Source organism: Falco naumanni, chromosome 9 (genome assembly GCF_017639655.2).
Source record: "Falco naumanni isolate bFalNau1 chromosome 9, bFalNau1.pat, whole genome shotgun sequence".
In the NCBI taxonomy this organism is placed as follows: Eukaryota; Metazoa; Chordata; class Aves; order Falconiformes; family Falconidae; genus Falco; species Falco naumanni.
The window spans coordinates 52,909,236-52,927,501 of record NC_054062.1 but is presented as its reverse complement, the minus strand read 5'-3'; the positions used below and the strand labels follow the sequence as shown (position 1 = coordinate 52,927,501).

The following is an 18,266-nucleotide window of genomic DNA, read 5'->3' as shown; positions in this document are numbered from 1 at the left end:
TTCTCAGAAACTGTAACTGTGCTCAATATTTAAATGGAACAGAAAGAATGAGATAAATTGATATGAAAATTTATGTCTTTCATGAGCATGTATTAAACTTTAACTGAAGGAAACAGGCACCTCATGACTGAAGAGATGGCTGAAATGGCTTAGGATCAGCTCATCATGAACCTGACCTAAAAGCAGTTTCATTCCAGATTTACAGAATCACATCATACCTCCGGCTGGTTTGGTTACAGAGGCTGTAATCTAAGATCTGAGGAAATGTCTAGGCTAAAATCTCTATTGGAAGGAAAAGAAGTTACCGGAAACATCATTTTCTTATCAGTCATTTACTGAAACCTCTGCTAAATTAAAACTTGCGCTTAATAAAGTAATGTTCCGGTCCTAATCCTGCAAGGACGACCCAGACACTAGGAACACTGTCCATACAGAACTCGTTGTTAGTGCAGGGTACAGAGGATTTGTTTAACGTTCAGACTGTTTAGTCCCCCGGTGACTCCACAAGCAGTACTGCCCACAGCCCAGAGGTTTTCTATAGGGAACAGACTGCACATATTACATAAGGTAAGTTAATCAAGATGTCGTAAGATACTCAAGACCAATTGTCCTCACCTTGTGAGCTTGGTCCAAGGACTGTTTCCTGAAGTCGAGCTCATCATCCAGGTAGCCCTTCTGCTTGCTGAACAGCTCCTGGGGATGGAAGGAAGAAGCCGTCAGTGCAGCAGCCGCAGTCCTAATGTGACAGCCCTGCCTGCTGCCTGCCCCATCTCTCAGTACCTTTTCATTCTCAAGGTCCAGCATCTTCTGCTGCAGCGCAGACTCCGTCACTTCTATCTGCTGTAGCCACTACGCACAAAACAGAAAGCGGGTGCTTAAGCCCAAAGAGCAGCAGCAGCACGCCTGCGCAATCAGTTGTCACTGTGACTTTAGGCTGTGGCAGCACACGCTGCAAGTACTTATTTAAATTCACTAAGTAAAAGAGGAAAAATTAACTATATTATTACATTTAAAAAAATATATATTGGTGAATGGAAAAAAGCATTATGTAAAAGCCTAGCCATTTACCTTCTAATATAATTTTGTTAATTAAGTAGCATTTTAAAATAAGCATTGTCTGTATTGCCTGATTTGCCTATTATTTTGATGAAAACTAGTGTAAGTGTAAATCCAGATAAAGAATCATGGCATTTTGTGATTAAACTATCATCTACATCACCAGTGCCCTCAAGTGAGCTATTTTGAGAGGGTCAGATGCTTTCATGACATGTGTTTACTGATGAGTGTTGAGGTTGTTATTACCTTTTCAGCCAATGTGAGAACTGTCCTGGCTTGTATGACAACTACTTGCTCTTCATTGGTCAGATTCTGCACCAAAAGCAGAATATAATTACAACAAATCCCAGTGTCTTGTTATTAATCCACTACTTGGGCCACTGCTGTATTAAATAAATATGAAATTAAATATGTTCGAGGAACAATAAACTAAGGTAAATAAAATTAGTATTGTAATGTAACATCATTGTAAAAACAATTGTAACTATTCATGCTAAATTCTTACCATATGTACAGTTAATTCTTTTAAAATTCTCACATTTAACAAAAAAAAGGTGACACTGGATCTATTTTTACCCAACAGGGAATAAACACACATTTACACAAGACAAGATCAAGCTTAGCACAACGTGCCATTGAGCAAAGAGATGCAGTCTGAAGTCCTCAAGTTCATTATATGCACAGTATTTTAATACACAATCTGTATTTCGCACGGCCAAGTCATGATTTTGGAAAATATTTGTTAAGTAGTTAGCTATTCAATTAATGTCTTGTTGCTTTTAAAAAAAAACTAGAATACTGAAACTATATTTTGCATTTCATCCCAAAATTTGGTCTTACTCTGACCGCATCTACAGTGGGAGATATGACCCCTCCTAGTTTGGGACCCGCGTTGGTTCAGGTCCAGAGAGCCATGAGCTCTCATTCCCACAGGGTAATTAGGAAGTTGATAAGAAGGATGACTACGGCGAACTCAGTTAACACACAAGGCTGGGGACAGTGAAAGTGCCATCCAGCAGGGATGAGAGGAGACTTTTCCTGAAAATTGTCTCTTCCATAAATTTAAGTAATTTTTTTAAAAAAAACAAGTTATGTCACATTAAAAATGAACCATTCACGCAGCATATTAATGACGTCCTTTCCTCTTCTGTGAGTCACCCCTAACCTGACTGCCCTGTCTGTGGGGCAGAGGAGGGCACCACTGCCCTCAGCCCTCTTTCTGTGCCTGATCCCACTGACCTCATAGCCTAGAGGCGATTAACTGCATCCCTCTGACTTGAATCTTGCTCTGCTCCTAGAGGCACTCTCTCACAGGTTTGCCCTACTCAAAGCAATATTTAATTCATGACGGTTAAGTGGGAAGCAGGTAGGAGCTGCTAGGGGGGCTCTGCAGAAATGCAGTTGAGAAAATGCACGGAAAAGGATGGAATCACTTGCACAGAGGGGGGACATGGGTTTGCTTTCCTGGACTCCCCAACAGCCAGCCAGATTGGTGGCACAGTCTGTGATGTTAAACATGTGAAAACAAGAAAAAAACCCCAAGTAATAACAACAGTCTGCAGTTGGCATAAAGCTATCTGAGTTGAGAACTCAGAACTTCCCCTCGTGTCACATCTGGAAATTAGTTGTTGTATGCAGTAGGGAAAAAAAAAATCAGGAGGAAATACTATTATAGACTAGAGATCATTCATATAAATAAAGAAGCCAAAGGGAAACAAACGGGAATAGAGAATGTTAAGAAAAGCTATCACTTTTTCTGCCCCTGTTTGTCTCCATTGTCTGCCTGTTTGGAATGCTGTTCCAAAACACTGCATGGGACTAATCTGACCTTAATAATTCCACTGAAAACAACATTACTACAGGGATTAACACATTAATGGGTATTATCTTTCTACGCATTAGCAGGGTCAGTCTTAGCTCCTTGGTGATTAAACTTATATGTGTGTTTTTGTTGCACACAAAAGATTTTAGGATTCTTCATATTTCTGCCAATGTGAATATCATTAACTGCAGCAGTGGTGAAGATTATTAATTACTTCAATGTGTTTCAGGTCCTCCACTAACTCCTGGCTTGATTTTGTGGGGCAGAGTGTGTAGACATCTATGTAGACTGTAGATAGACAGTGGAGACACGATGGCCCAACTGGCCATCTTATTATTTGCTACTTCTTTTCATGCAGCTGTTGAAACTTTTTGTTGAATATCCTGATTACTATCAAAGGTTTATGGGTTATTAGACAAAATTAAAACACACAGCTGCTAAAATGAAAAGCAAAGCAAATGCAGAGTAAGCAAATAAAGAACTCATGTGAGTAGTGGCCAGGAAAAAAAACAAACACCAAAGTTTCAAAATATTTTCCAAATCGTTGAAAAATTAAAAGGAATATTGTGACACCAAAATCCTGCATGGCACTCATCAGAAGGCTGTTAACAAAATCTTAAAATAGCCAGAAAATGCTTAGCTTGTAGCCCAGAACTTTGACCACAGGGAGGACAGGCTGTGCAGTAGCAAACCAAGAGAGCTTTGCTAACTTAATGTGAGCACAAATATTTACCAAAGCATGCACAATTTATTAAAGGAACATACACTTACGGCGTTATCCCCTAAAATGTCCAACTTTTTCATCAGCTCTGCTACTACTATGTCCTAACAAGAGAGAAATGGAAAAGCAGGAGTCAGAACAGAGCTTCTGATTTTATTTAGGGAAAGGAAAATACGAAACGAGAATCCCTTACTGTTACACCTTCTGCCTCGCAGTAGACTTGGAGAGGGCTTTTCCCCTCTGTAAAGGGACCATGATGGAAGTTGATGGCAGGTGATCGTCTTTCTCGCTCCTGAAATGACAACACTGGCTTGGTTACCCACTACAGCATGTCACAAACAACAGCTTCACCAAGACCTTGACAAATACGGTTTGAGAAAGGCCCACTCTAACTGAACACACTGCAAAGCAGGACAGATATACATATTAACAGCATTAATATGTTCCCACTATGCTTCTTCATTGGGCACTGATCATAAACACTTACACATTATTTTGAGTACATAATATATTTAAACAAAACTATACACATATACCTAGTATAACATAGATAGCATTTAAAGTTTTCTTATGAGCGGCTGCTTTGTTAACCTCTCTTTGGAGAATTTAAAAAAACAGTTTCTGAGTTTATAGATACTGTTTATACAGGTAATAATACAGAAAACAGAAGGCTCAGTGGAATAACTACAGCAGTCTGGGCCACACAGAATTGTTTAGGTTGAGAAATACCTTTAAGATCATCAAGTCCAACCATTAACCCAGCACTGCCAAGCCCCTCTGCAGGTTTAGCAAGAGGGGAAACACAGTAATGACTCTTGGCAATAAAAAAAAAAAAAAACCCTTTTCCTTTTTTCCCCCACGTATGATCCATTCTGGTTCTATCTCTTTACATTTTCAGGATACACAGAGCATAGTAAAATGTGTATCTACATCATGAGCCAATCTTCTGGATCTTGAAGTTACTTACGCAGTAAGATCGCCAGAATACCCTATCAAGAATATCAGTATTAATCCCTTGGTGTTTGGGTTTTTTTCCCCTCTCTTATTAGCGGTTTGTACCAAATCATTTGGTCTCCTTCGGTGCAATGTGATCTTTGTACCAAAGGTGGGCAAGTTCCCAAAGCCGCGATGCCCCTGGCCATGGCTCACACAGCCCAGGGCAGGTGGCAGGACCGTGGCTGCAACATGTACTCACCTCAAGCTCCAAGATCCTGAACTCCAGGAGCTCGTTTTGATCCTTAACATCCTGGACATCATGTTTTAAGCGGGCTTCCTCGGCTTCCATTTGTTTTATCTGCAAAACAAAGCAACACATTGCTAGCGCTGTTGGCAACATCGCTGGGCATCTGTCACGCGCTGGCAATGCCAGGGAGACACTGGGGTCAGCATGAGTGCCGAGGGTCTGAGCCACCCCCTGGGGTCTGTGCCAGCAGGGACACGTAGCACCAGTGACAGGGGAACGCGGGGCTTTTCCCAGAGCCACTGTCCTGGTGCGACCTCACGCCAGGACATGGTATGGGGCAGCAGGGAATGCTGAATGCCAGAAACCTACTTTTTCTGGCAGGTTTAGAAGAATCATGTTACTATATGTTAATTATTTCCAGTAGAGCTGGGTGCTACAGGTTGAAAGATTGCACCTTCTGCATTCTTTAAGCTACAAATGTTATTTAAATAACACAAATGGAAACATTGAACACCTTTTCTACCAGTTCTTGATTTCTTCTATACAACGCTTGCTTCTCCTCAATCCACTTCATGTCCTTAAAAAAGAAATGACCAACATTGCAGGTGAAGCTGGCAATGTTTAGCACGAACAAGGTAGCAAGTACTTTATTAAATCATGCATAAAGGGAAGAGGGACAGAACAATATTGCATACGAAATTATAATTCCATTATTTCCTAAAATAATTTCATAAGCTAAGCTTTTCAATCTTCTTTTAACAGCATCTGTAGTATACAGATGGAGCAGAAACACTCTGATGATTAAAAAACTCTTTCAGATAAAAAATTGATATGCTTAAAAGAGATATTTCTAGCTATGTATCTACTATTAAATTTATATTACACTGAATACAAATTACATATTTCTGAACATTAGGCAAAATAAACCTTATTTTGAAACTAATTTCTTCGTTTGATGAATACATTAAACCCACAAACCCCAGCATATTATGTATCAGCAAAGTTAACAATAATAAGAGGTTAAGCCAGAAAGGGAATGATCAGATGATTTAATATTATTTTAAAGTTCTCAAAAAAACATTTTGGTTCTTTTCTCTCCCTCCCCCCCCCCCCCCCCCCCCTTTATGTTTTCTTGTCTGGAAAACTAAACCGCAAGCTGAAATCAGCCTGGAAACGTTTCTTGTGTATTCCTAGTCCGGCTGCATTGTATGAAATAAACCAGCTATTGAAAAGCCGCATCAGGATTATTCTTTACGTTCACGAACAGCGAGTAGCACCCGCAGCGTTACATGGCAGTGTGACCAGACGCGTCCCCGAGCCCCCTCCCGCCGCGGCACAGGCTGAGGAAGGGCCGTGGCATTACCTGCCCCTGCTCAGCAAGGGCCCTCTCCAGGTCCTCGATCTGAGCCTGAGCACGGTGTACCTCCGCTTGGAGCTGCTCACGTGTCTGTAGGATGTGACGGAAAAAAGAAAGAAAAAAAATTATCAAACTTTCTCTAAAAGACAAAAGCTAACACAGGTACAGAAAATACTTAAAACATCAAATACTTTTACAAAAGTTATTTTTGAAGTTCTTTGGCAGGATAAATTTGCAGCTAAGCACGCAGCATTAGTCACTAATCATAAAAAGAAGTCCGTAAGATAGGACAATAGTTTTGACACGTAAGTCAAGATTCATATAAACCGCATCCCACTGGGCAGATAGCAGGACCGCAACATATAAACAGCTTTTTACAGCTGGTTATGGCAGTCTGCAGTGAGCAGCCTTCCCTGCTCGAGGAGAAAGTGTTTTAAAAAGCCAGTGTAATACAAAGATTCTCCACAAAAACAATCAAACATTATTATACCAGAATTCTGGGCACACCTGTATCCTTTGAATGTTTGATATGTTAAAAAGCTCAGGAGAGACCGTACACGTAAGGCTGCAAACTGGCAAACGGTGCTGGTCTTTATGTATCTAGTACCCTCTCTCATGGTCTTACTGTATTGTGTGTAGTTTTTTACTACACTTGTAGCTTCAAGCTTATTTAAATATACACCACCTTCCTACACATGTTTTCTGGAGAATAAATGTAATTATTATTAGTTGTTTTACTTCTTAAATATTGGCTTTTAGAACATTTTCTTCCCTCAAAGCATTGATCTTCTATTAATCTTGCTATTTACAATGAAAATGACCTTATTTGTTTGTATTAATTATTCTCTCTTTTTGTCTCACTATGGATAAAGTCAAATCAAGTCACTTTTCAAGCTGGGCATGTCTTGTTTCATTACAATTTTCTTTACATGTACAATCCTTAACACCTCAGAGCAGAATTCTTGCTTCTGGGAATGTTAGTTTTAATGCATTTGGGGCGTTCAGAGATAGTGAGATGATTTACAGTTGCCAGACAGGGAGGTCGCTGGGAGACAAGGGATGCTGCTGAATCTGGGTGGCTGAGAGGTACTCACCAGCGGAGAGAGTGGTGAAATTACCGGTTAATTCTTTGAATTAGTCCGTGGAAGAAAACCAGACTAGTTATATAGCTAGGAAAGCCAAAATATCGTTGTGAAGATAGAATTCAGCTAGAAGAATCTGGCTGTTTGGTTTATGCCTAACTGGAGCCGGGGAAGTGCCCGAGGTTGGCACAGTCGCAGCTCGGTGGTGTGTGGTGCTGTGCCACAGCTGCCAGAGGTGTCCCCACCAGAGGACCAGACTGGGTGATGTGGGTGTCTCCCAGCACTGTCAGCCTCACCCTGAACTACTGCAAGTGCTCCTGGATAACATGTTCGCAGAATAGATACAGAGCCCAATTAAGACTTTGTAGTTACATTTCTCCTATTAAACTTCAAACTGTTAGAACAGAATTTGTCCCTTTATTTACTGTGCTCACTCTTGCCTTCTGTGCATGATAGGTCCCACCAGCTCCTCGTAATATACAACTTAATCATAATATAGGTAGTCGTTTATGCCAGATGTTTGAAGCCACATAGGCTGTGAGAGCAGATAGGCAGGCAGAACAGCATAGGACACTTTCCAATTTAATTAAAAAAAAGAATCTCAGCTATAAACCTTCTAAACATGTTATGAGGAATCCTGTGATCTCACAGAACCCAGAAGGAATTAAATACCAATAATATTTAAGGCTATTTGTCCTAGATTTTTATAGAAAAAGAGCTTAACTTTAAGCATTTTCCATAAAAGTTCTCTGAATTTCTTAAATAAAAAAAAAAAAAGAGGTGAAAAGACTAAACTGTAGCCATGGTGGTTCCTCCAGCAAACCAGAACTTTGTGGAGAGGCTAGCCAGGCTGGCTGGAGTTAGGGACCCCAGCGCCCACCCGTGCAGCCAGGTCCCCTGCCTGCACTCAGCCGGCAGTGCTGGGGGGCTGGCTGAGCCCAGGTCAGCTTGAGAGCAACTGAAGCAAGTGCAACTGGAATCCCCCATACAATTACAATCCTTTATTTTCATGTAATATAAGCCATTTAGACCTTAACTTCTCGTTCTGCATCCAATGTTCCTCCGACCTGTTCTTGCAATAGGGCGTATGCTCGTTGCAGAGCCTGGTACTCCATTGTCAGCTGCCGAAACCGCAGTTCTGTCTCTTCCTTGGCCATGCCCTGGAATTAAAAACAAAGACGCATTGCACCCGTTGCTTTTTTCCTGCAATGAAACTAATAAATATTATAAGAGTAGATTATTTTCGCTTTCTCTAAAAAATGCCAGAATTATTATTTTCAAAACACAATTTGAGAAGCACAGTACTAAGGATCTTGTTTATGTGCCCTTGGACTATTTCTCTTTTCTCCCCTAGACATCTCTTCCACACACTTACTTCAAGAAAACACAATTTAGAACAGAAAAAAAAAAAAAAAGATAATTCCCCCTACCTTGGAAAGATAAAAACTTGCCATCCATATAACATACTAATGACTGAATCTCCCTTTATTACTGTAACAGGCAAAGTCATCACATTTAAAGGTGAAAATTCAACTTTCTTGAAAGAACAAAAGATTTCCCATCTGGGGAATAAGCCAATCCTGACAGTCTCACTCAATTATTAAAACACTAATCTAGAGTTAATACTTGTAGAAATGGTGACATCAACATGAAAAGAACCCTTCATCTTCTTCACTCTCCTTACAATATCCAGACTGAATGCTTTCATGTCAGGTTGATCAGAATATTTCATTTGATCTGAAATGAAATTATACTGCTGGTTGCATGCATAAACTTTGTACTATCAGAAAAGGAAAAAAAAATGTCAACACAGGAATGAAAAATAAATAGGCTCATACATATAAAAATACATTTGGATTTCCTGCAGTGCAGCACACACCTGGTAACAAGTCCTGTACTGTTTACAATGCAAATAGCAATTCTTCAGGCTCCCCTTTTAACAGATCTAATTACAACCCATGAAACAGAAGAAATGGCAGATGAAAAATTGCAGCCAACATAGGATAAAAAGACAGCAAGGCATTATTAGCAATTTTTTGTTTATTACAAGAGTCTTGTTAAACCCAGAAACGTGTAGTGGTACATTGATCTGACACACACATGGGAATACATTTGTAGGGAAGCCCTGCAAAACGCCAGGAATAACTATTATTATTTGTATTACCAGCCCCTGTTGTGTACTCTGCGTTCAGAGACTCCAGACAAGTCATGACCTCAATACACTGGCGAGGGGACAGCCTGTCCTCTGGGGTGGTGCTTTGTGGGGTTGCGAGCTTCCCCTTCCAGAAACACATACCTTATCGCTTAAGGCTCTGCTCTGTGCCGAGGTCAAAATGACAAAGAGAAGGACCTGAAGGAAACTATAGGTGTGCAAACCTGCAGTAAATCTCAGTGTGAAGACAGCTTCCTAGGGCTGTCCAGCTTCTCAGCCTTTTTAGACCTCTAACCTGTCAGCTCATTATAAATCTAATATTCTTAGGATATAATATTTCCAGCTTGTCTGGAAGTTGTGAAATTCCTGAAGACTTGCAATCTAGAGATATTAACCAACACACACAAGAATTAAATTGAACACAATATTTTAAATTTTCTAGCCAGAGGTGACAGATGACAGATGTAACAGACCAGGAATTTCATTAAAAATTAGTAGCAAGGGTTCAAAACAAAGTAACACATTTTTAATGAATACCTCTTCCAAGTCATCTTCAGGCGTGCAAGGGGTTTGATCCGTGCGGTCGGTTTGGTATGAGATAGAGGAACCATCAGACTCCAGGGAAGCTTCTTCATCGTAGCCAAAAAACGTCTCCACAACCGGCTTCTGACAGAGACAAGGTGTCAGCGAGTGTGGCCGCGCCGTGCGGCAGCAGCGCCATCGGCTGTGCCAGGACACGCGGCTGAACTCTGCACCTCTGTAGGATCTGGACTTTCAGAAGAACCTCAATTCCAGATTACTGGTAATTCTCACTCTATTGCTTTTTAAAAAAATTATTCAGTTCTTTACATGTGTACATGCACAAAGTTTTTTCACCCCGTGATATTGCTCTAACAATAGCTAAAACCATTCAAATCACTGAATTGCTGTATTTTTTATTCAGTATCACAGTGTGCAACCTCAAAGCCCTTTTCTCCCCCTTTTTTTTTTAATGTATTTTCTTCCTGATTTTTCTAGCTAAGGCAGAGCTTTTACTTCTTTGTGTGTTCATCTCAGTGTGAGATGGGAGTTGCATACTGAAACGTTTTTGTTAATACATCGTCATCACCATGATGTCCCTCCTGTCATTAACACAACTGTCACATGAAAAGTTAGATTTTCAAGAAATATACTTCTTGGAAATTTGAAGTTAATCACCACAGCATTTTTTTACAGTTTGAAGAAAATCACTTTTCCACTCAAAGTGGTTTTGTGTTTAAAAGAATGAGGGTAGTGGTGGTAAAGAAAGATTCACTGTTAAATGCTTGAAAGCCAAAGACGACATTTCAAAAGCAGTTCTAAAGTTATTTTTAATTGTTGATTTACAAACACACTTTTGGAACTTGGCTTTTTGTTTCAGTTTGCTGGGATAAGTTTCCAAGGAGACAAAACCTAATTCTCAATGCCTGGATGCCATTTGTGGGATGACTGGAGTTACGGAGTTATCTGACATCGACCGCAACTTGTTATTTATAGATTCATTAGCTCCAGCGCCACCCGAATTCTTCATATATAGAACACAGCTTGCTCTCAGTTCCTGACATTATACCTTACGATGTCATTACAGTGTTAATATTTATATTAACATCCTGCCGAATATTCATCAACTAACATTTTCTTTTTCCCTGAGCTCTACCCGTTCCTTCTTGTAACCAGCAATTTTTGCATGTTACTAAACTCCATAATGAATTATTTACAACTTACATATGTTTTCAGGCAGTGCCATTAAAAGATCATTTTGAGATATGTTAATTCATAAAATCTGTCTCATCTTAAGACAAGCACATACCACTGAAGTCCCACAGGACTGCTGGAGGTGAACGCAGAGCATGCAAACGCTCGCAATGCGCAATGTGAACGGTTCCCCCTACCCTACCTGGTCTTTCCTGAATATCCCAATACAGTCTACGAATGTCCTTGGACTACATGACCCAGATTTAAGATTAGGACGCGTTTGCAGACCCTAGAGGAGAACGTTCCCCCACATGGCTCCAAGGTGCTCCGAGCACCCTGCCAAGCCCGCATGCCCATCAGCACACCACAATACAAGCATGTTTTTTTTACCTTAGGAATTCTTGTCATTTTTTTCCTTTGTTTCCTATACCTTAATAGCTTATCACGTTCCTGAAAGAATCAGATACATGTGTTAACTATTATCAGAGAGCTGTTGTTTAAATTAACTGTGTCAGTACTAGTAGTCATTGGGCAATCAACAAATAGTAACGTCAATGCCGGCCACTGCCTCAAAATGAAATAATCATGCCTTCATCAGCCAGAATGTTAGTTTTACTCCAACATCTTCAAAGTCTACCATATAGAGGCAGCAATTGCTCTTTATGTTCCTGAAAATGAACAGAGCCAACGCTTTCAGGCTCCGTTGACTTTTCTAAGGAGCTCCAGGTTCCCAGTCCCACTGAAAAAAGGTTTGAGCGTTTATGGCTGCCAGAAAATTTTTCTGTCAGTGGAAATTATAACGCTTTTCATCATTTTTATTTATTTACTGGGAAAAAAAAAGTCTTTATTCTGGATTGAAAATATAGGCAAAGTCCAGGACTGCAGAAAGTAAAGTTCTAAAGGGAAACCCCTCATAATCCTCCATGTTAACCGTTTGGTAAAAGGATGCAAAGACATTGTGGGACACTGATAATGTGCCACTACCATCAGCCCAACGGCAAACCCTAACAGCAGCAGCAGTGACAGAAGAAAATCAAAGGCTCGTTTTGCTCGGCCGCCCAAGCTTTGCTGCACAGTTGGCAATGAAGAACAAAACAGTACACATTTCATCAATACCTATTAGTGGCTTAACTTCACAAAATCTTTACTGAGAATAACAAAGGGATGAGTCAGGCAAGGGCAGTGACTGAGAACATGCCAGCATGGGTGAGACAAAGCTAGCAGTAATCAGACTCTAAAAAAAATAATGCAATTCCTACGTGGCAGAGCTGTCCCAGGGGTAGGGGGCACTCGCTACAGGCCATCGGGACAGGGTGGCCACAGATGCCTCTGAGGTCATCCCAATGGTGAAAAAAAAGCTTTCCTCTCTCACCAGGGCTTTCTGCCCCACTATCACTACATTTTCCTCCAGTGAACAACTTCTGCTGATACGGTCTTTGACAGCATCTACGCTGAGAAAACCAGTGTGTTAGCTTGCTGCCTGAACGGAGATGTGAGCATAAATATTATTATACCCTGCATGCTTTTTGTCAACAGCAACTTAAAGCATACAAAGATGAGGATGAAGTTAACATCATTCTTACCATGACACTCTTCACATAGCCAGCAGTTTCCAGTGTCTAATGAAAAAGAATGAAATAATATCAGTAAGTGTACAGGTATTTTTTTTTTAAAAAAAGGTATTTTCTCAAGGAGTATTATGATTTCACTTTTTTCTGTTTCCAAAGAGTAAGAACATGTTAACAAAGAAGCAAAACCCCAAACACAACATTGCAGGCAGCCCCCTTGTACTCAGCAATCTTTAGCCCTGATGCTGTCTCCAGCTAAAGGAGCTCTGGCATTTTCTCCCACAGGTGCAGGATCTGGCCACCAGCATATCTACTGGATGTCCTGCAATGGTTCTGTCATGCAAGTGCAATGTAGATTGAAAGGGTTTTTCCAAACACTATACCACAGATAACTTGTATTCAATTCAGATACTAGCCATCCTATAAATGCCTACCATGTTCCACTGCTGTGAGCTGTGCCCATTCGCTCACAGAGCGCCCAGGCACCCCTTGCTCAGCCTTCCTGCTCTTCTGCTATGGCCTTAGTTGGCCTCGTGTGAGCGTGGCAGCATCATCTCACCTTGGACAGTTCGTCAATGATGTTTTGCTGTTCAATAACTTGTAGTCTCAGGAAATCAACTTCTCTTTCTTCCTGGCTGTGGTCAAGGTCATTTAAAGAGCTTGGTCTCCTTATTGTTCCAGCTCTTTGCCTCTAACAAAAAACCAAACACACACACACGCAGAAGAAACGATCAGAAGGCTTTGCCAAAGGGCAGCTTATAACCCTCCCCTGCACAGCTAGTGATGCATCTAACCTAATGGCTGTTCTGGCAGCTACCCTGCTTCCCTTTTGCTGAGCGTTACATCTCTGCTGCAAACACGCCAGTTAGTCCTGCTCCTCGGACTGCTGCGTGAAGCTCGTGGTCACTGGAGAGGGCAGTGGGCATGCAGGGCCATTGCACCCGCCTGTTCGCCTGACCAAGATGGGGCTAGCAGCGGCTCAGCTGCATGGGCTCCTCAGTCCTGCCAGGGGCCGTGTGGCTTTCTCCTGCAGGAGGAGGGATTGTGACAGCTCGCTCTGGGTTGGGTTACCCTCATCCATTTTGACCTGCAGCAGCCATGGGGATGGCCTCAGCCCTCCCACATTCATGTGACGTCAACATCTACTTGCTAACCACTATCACTCACTAACAACATTCACCTGGGAAAAAAGGAAGAGTCACGAGTCCAGATTTCCTATGGATTATGAGGGGATTCTGGTACAAAAGTCAAAGGTGAAGAGGGCTGCCCACGTGGAAGCTGAGCAGCTGGTGACTGAGCCATCACCTGGTCAAAATGTGCAAAGTTCATGCAATTTCTTTTCTTCAGAACTATTGGTTTTTAAAGCTAAATTAAAACATTTTGTGCAAAACAAAGCATGTTCAAGCCACAAACTGCTCAGCAGCACACCACAGAACACCACAGCAAGCACTGGGAAGGGGAAAGTTTCCTATCGAACTTGCAAGTTTAGGATGATGCCTGACTTCATCAGCCCTGTGAGTACTACATTACAAGTTCTTCCCGGAGCACACAGAGACTTACCATTGCTATATTTTCTTGTGTTACAAATTTTAATTTATTTTCCATTCGACGTAAGGCATGTGACAATTCTTCATTCTTTCTACTAAGGCGTTTATTTTTGTCCAAAATGGGCTTGTACTGACTTTCAGCCTCTCTAAGACGTTTCAACTGAAAGATAAAGAGAGAATTAACACCTCGGGAGCTGTCATTTTTCATCAGATATATTAATAATTTTCTTTAACTCTCACATGAGCAGTATTTTCTCCTAATGCAAAGCAGAATTGATCAAAAACTCTTGGTATTTTCCATTGGGAAGCAGACTGTTCCTCCTTCATGAGATATTCAATCTGTGCGACAAATGTACCATGTGGGGAATGTATTTATTTTAAAAAAATCAATAATTCCAGATAATGCCATCTTAAAATGTCATTGTTATATGAGCAAAGACGAGTGTGGTATGCCTACCACCAAACACAGAGTGTAAGGAGGAAACAGCTACTCCTGAATGATTTCCAAACAGTCCAGGAGAAAACATCTTGATATCCTGGGGGCAAGGCACGACCATGGCAGCACGTTCACCAGCAGCCATGGCTGCACTCACCAGCTCGTTCCTCTCCTCTGACAACAGAGCGTTCCGGTCCTCCAGCTTCCTAATGATGGCACTCAGTTCAGCGATTTTAAGTTGGAAACGCCGGGCATCCTTTTCATCCAACTGCTGTTCCTAAAACAAAGATCAACTGCAAATAACTGTTCATAAGTGTACACGCAATATCAATATTTTCTAAAGTTCAAACTTTTCCTTATCCCAAATCCAAACATTTCCAAACATTATACAGCAGAGTGTAACCTATGCAACCTAACTGACCACTGAAAGCTGCAGGATGAGACCAACAGAAAGTTAGGAGTGAAAATGTAACAAAGTATGCAAATGCAGAAGTATGTGTATGCAAATACAAAGTCATGAATGGTAAACTTGGAAATAGAAAAGAAAATATCAAAAATTAAGGCAATGCTTCCAAAGTATGCCGCTGTTGAACTGAGTGCTTCAGACACATCACCCACTCTGAGGACTTCATTGTAAGAAAATGATTATTAAAAATATTGCAGTACAGATGGGGAAAATTCATGCAATTATACCATTGCATAAGCTCTTCTTCCATAAAGCTTTGGCCCTTGTTGGGTTCTAAAGGGTCACTAGTGAGGCCAAAGGGGTAGTACTTTATCTGAGTGAAAATGCTTAAATCAAATTATAAATGAGTAGAAATATAAGTAGACATGTACTTGTTCAGAATCAGAGAGAAGTTACATCTATTTACAAATGTGACAGACGTTTCCCCCTTCTCTAGGACTTGTTCTGGTGTCTGGCAGAAGTTGAGTACGAATTGAAACAAGCAAATTAGTGTCCATAGTGCTGGTGGCACTTTTGGGAGGTCTAGGGTTCCTCATTCAACAGGTGCAGGAGAGGCTTGGGACAAAGAATAAAATAGTTTGGTTTGCTCATGTGTAAGTATTTACACTTCTACTGAGAAAATTAAGGCTGTTGCAAAAGAAATCTTGATGAGAATCAGCAATGAAGAAAATTTGCGTACGTCAGATATATGAGGTCAGTTAGCTGAGGATATTTTAATATTAGCAAATTAAGGCAAAAGCAGAAAGGTGCCATAATTATATTAAGAAAGCCATTGTGAAAGGGTGACTAAAATTTACTGTTCTGGATATTGCATTGTAGAAAAGAAATAGGAGAGAATAGGTTAGCGGGTATTTCATTCACTGTCTGGTTCACTGAAAGCGAGAGCACTTAGCAGCACAGAAACCTGAGTTAGCAGTGGTGTTCCAGGAGAAGTGCAGGATTTTCCCATGCTTTCATGCACCAATTACTTTCCCCTGTTTCTCTTTGTAAGCTGGCATTGTCTATCTGCTCACAAAATCAATTGTTAGCAGTTCCAAAAGCTAGCACACATACATTACTTGGTTAGAAACGCATTTGCATCATTTGTTGGCAAAATTGTGTCAAACTGTCAAAATTAAGGCAGGTGGCAGAAGTATGGTACAGTGAGGAAAAGGAAGAGAAAAAGAACACAAAAATTTCACCCTGCTAACAAAACCAAACCAAACAAACCAGAAAACAAAACGACAAAAAAGCAAAAGCTCTCCCATAACAAGGCTTCATTTTAAATCGTAAAGGTTTGGCTAACAAACGAGAGGAAGAAATTGGTGCCTCAGGCTTTCCCCTGCACGGCTATGGGAAAGCTGTTGCTCGAGGGTGCACTCATCAAGATTCTGTCACTTTGTGCCATTTTGTCACTCTGTCTGCTCGTTCGTTTAGGTGAAACCACGTGAAAGTGCTTACGGGGCTTCCCGAATGATCTGAAGCGTCTCCTGCACCACTTGCATAAGGAAGTTCCCGCTTGGGGCTGCTCAGATGCCGATCAGACTCTTTGATCTGGGAAAGTTGTTCATCTAAAGCCTCCTTTTGGAGCTGCAGTCTCTGAGCATGCCCGGCTTGAACCCCTAACTCTCTCTCCAGCACGTAGACTGCTCTGTCTTTAAACTTAATCTCCTCCATCTACAAGGAGAACAGAACACAATCACACAGGCAGGCAGTGGCTTGACGACAACAGAGCATCTTATGACCCCAAGCGTGGCCAGAGAACAGTTGCACAGAGCCAAGACCCCTCAACATGGAAAATACAACAACACTCTCTTGGAATTAGAACAGCAACGAATATTTGACAGTGAACATATAAATTTAATTACTCAACCAACTTAGGAACATTGCTCTTCTTCTGCGGGCCACCCAGAATACAATCTCTGTTCAGCAGGAATTTTTTCATTAAAATGACTGGGAAATATCCGTATTCTTAGTACCATATCAGAATAGCTTAAAAAAAAATGATCAAAGCCTAACAGTCCTATTACAATTTGGATCCGTTCACTCAAAATACTGTAATGATTTTTGCAGCATTTAGCCGGGACATCACCTTTTGAAAATCTGGATTCATAATTTTAAAAGAAAAATATTAAAACCTGAATACCCTCTTAATTTTCAAAACACAGGAGTGTGAATTTTCAAAATTCTTTTTCCAAGTGTCTCCCATGTGAGCAATTTGTTTCATTATCTCCTTTCCATAAGAGGTTTTGCTCATGCATAATAAACATTACGCAAAATCATTAAGTGCTCAAATGACAAATGTCCAGCCACCTCTGAATCTCTTCTTTCCTCTTTGCCTGCACTGTTCTCGCTGAGTTCAGAGCGTCATGCCCATCGCCGCTGGCTTGGGCACCGTCAGTTTGCAGGTGCTCACGGAATATTTCCCGAGGGACAGTGTACTTGGATTTTTTCTGAATGCTAATGTGGGATGAAACGCTCCCTCTCCGCGAAGCTGAGCCAGGTTCCCAGCACGGAGCGATTTGCCCCAAGGTGTGGGGCGGAGGGGTGGCTCGCAGTGTGGGCTGGGGGCACGTGCCGTGGCTTACCCCTCAGAGTCTAGAGTTCAGGTACGGGTGGCCTGTGCCCTACCTAATAATGAAAAATTACAGAGCACAGCCCAAAACCTGCTTCTGTGCCTGCAGTGATGTACGACACCACAGCAGAATCTCAGGCTCTTCCCAGCTGGATTGCATACGTCTACATTATACGTGAATATAAAGTATTAATTACACTCACATGCCACAGGGCTGCCAAATGTGCTTACAGATAATGATTCTATGGAAAGAATGAAATCATATACATCCCCTAAAATGTCTGTCGATCTAGTTTTGGACATCATAAATGCATAAGATTTTTAGCATAAGTTTTTGAGACTTTACAAATTTAATTTAAAAGATCAGTTTTAAAAGGTGGCCTGCTTGACACAAGAACATCTTGCCTTGTGAGAACTGAGTTTGATACCTTTATCTTTGCTAGCTTTGCCTGTAAACCTGGGAAAAAATTACATTTTGAATTAACAGATCACTCTAAGTACTTTCTTTCCGATAACTGCCAACACGGCCCACCGAGGGAAAAAGGAAGGGATAGTGATGGCAGTTTACACACCCCCAGTAATGGTGGTGGGAAATTACTTCCATTAGGT

The 18,266-nt window shown here is 41.1% G+C and overlaps 1 protein-coding gene across 20 annotated transcripts in view; it reads right to left on the bottom strand.

Moving 5' to 3' along the window:
- Positions 1-18,266, bottom strand: part of JAKMIP3 (Janus kinase and microtubule interacting protein 3) — a 90,202-nt gene that overhangs the window by 23,375 nt on the left and 48,561 nt on the right. For 7 of the 20 annotated variants that reach the window (XM_040607092.1, XM_040607087.1, XM_040607089.1 and 4 more), the window contains 16 exons: positions 16,544-16,759; positions 14,795-14,914; positions 14,215-14,361; positions 13,214-13,345; positions 12,670-12,705; positions 11,477-11,536; positions 9,911-10,039; positions 8,253-8,381; positions 6,146-6,229; positions 5,297-5,359; positions 4,795-4,893; positions 3,793-3,891; positions 3,644-3,703; positions 1,303-1,368; positions 781-849; positions 616-693 (listed from right to left, as the gene is read on the bottom strand). In XM_040607092.1, coding sequence (XP_040463026.1) covers positions 616-693; positions 781-849; positions 1,303-1,368; positions 3,644-3,703; positions 3,793-3,891; positions 4,795-4,893; positions 5,297-5,359; positions 6,146-6,229; positions 8,253-8,381; positions 9,911-10,039; positions 11,477-11,536; positions 12,670-12,705; positions 13,214-13,345; positions 14,215-14,361; positions 14,795-14,914; positions 16,544-16,759 — 1,587 coding nt within the window. The remainder of the gene's footprint in view (positions 1-615; positions 694-780; positions 850-1,302; positions 1,369-3,643; positions 3,704-3,792; positions 3,892-4,794; positions 4,894-5,296; positions 5,360-6,145; positions 6,230-8,252; positions 8,382-9,910; positions 10,040-11,476; positions 11,537-12,669; positions 12,706-13,213; positions 13,346-14,214; positions 14,362-14,794; positions 14,915-16,543; positions 16,760-18,266) is intronic. The other 13 variants (XM_040607088.1, XM_040607090.1, XM_040607084.1 and 10 more) reach the window with 8 other exon arrangements.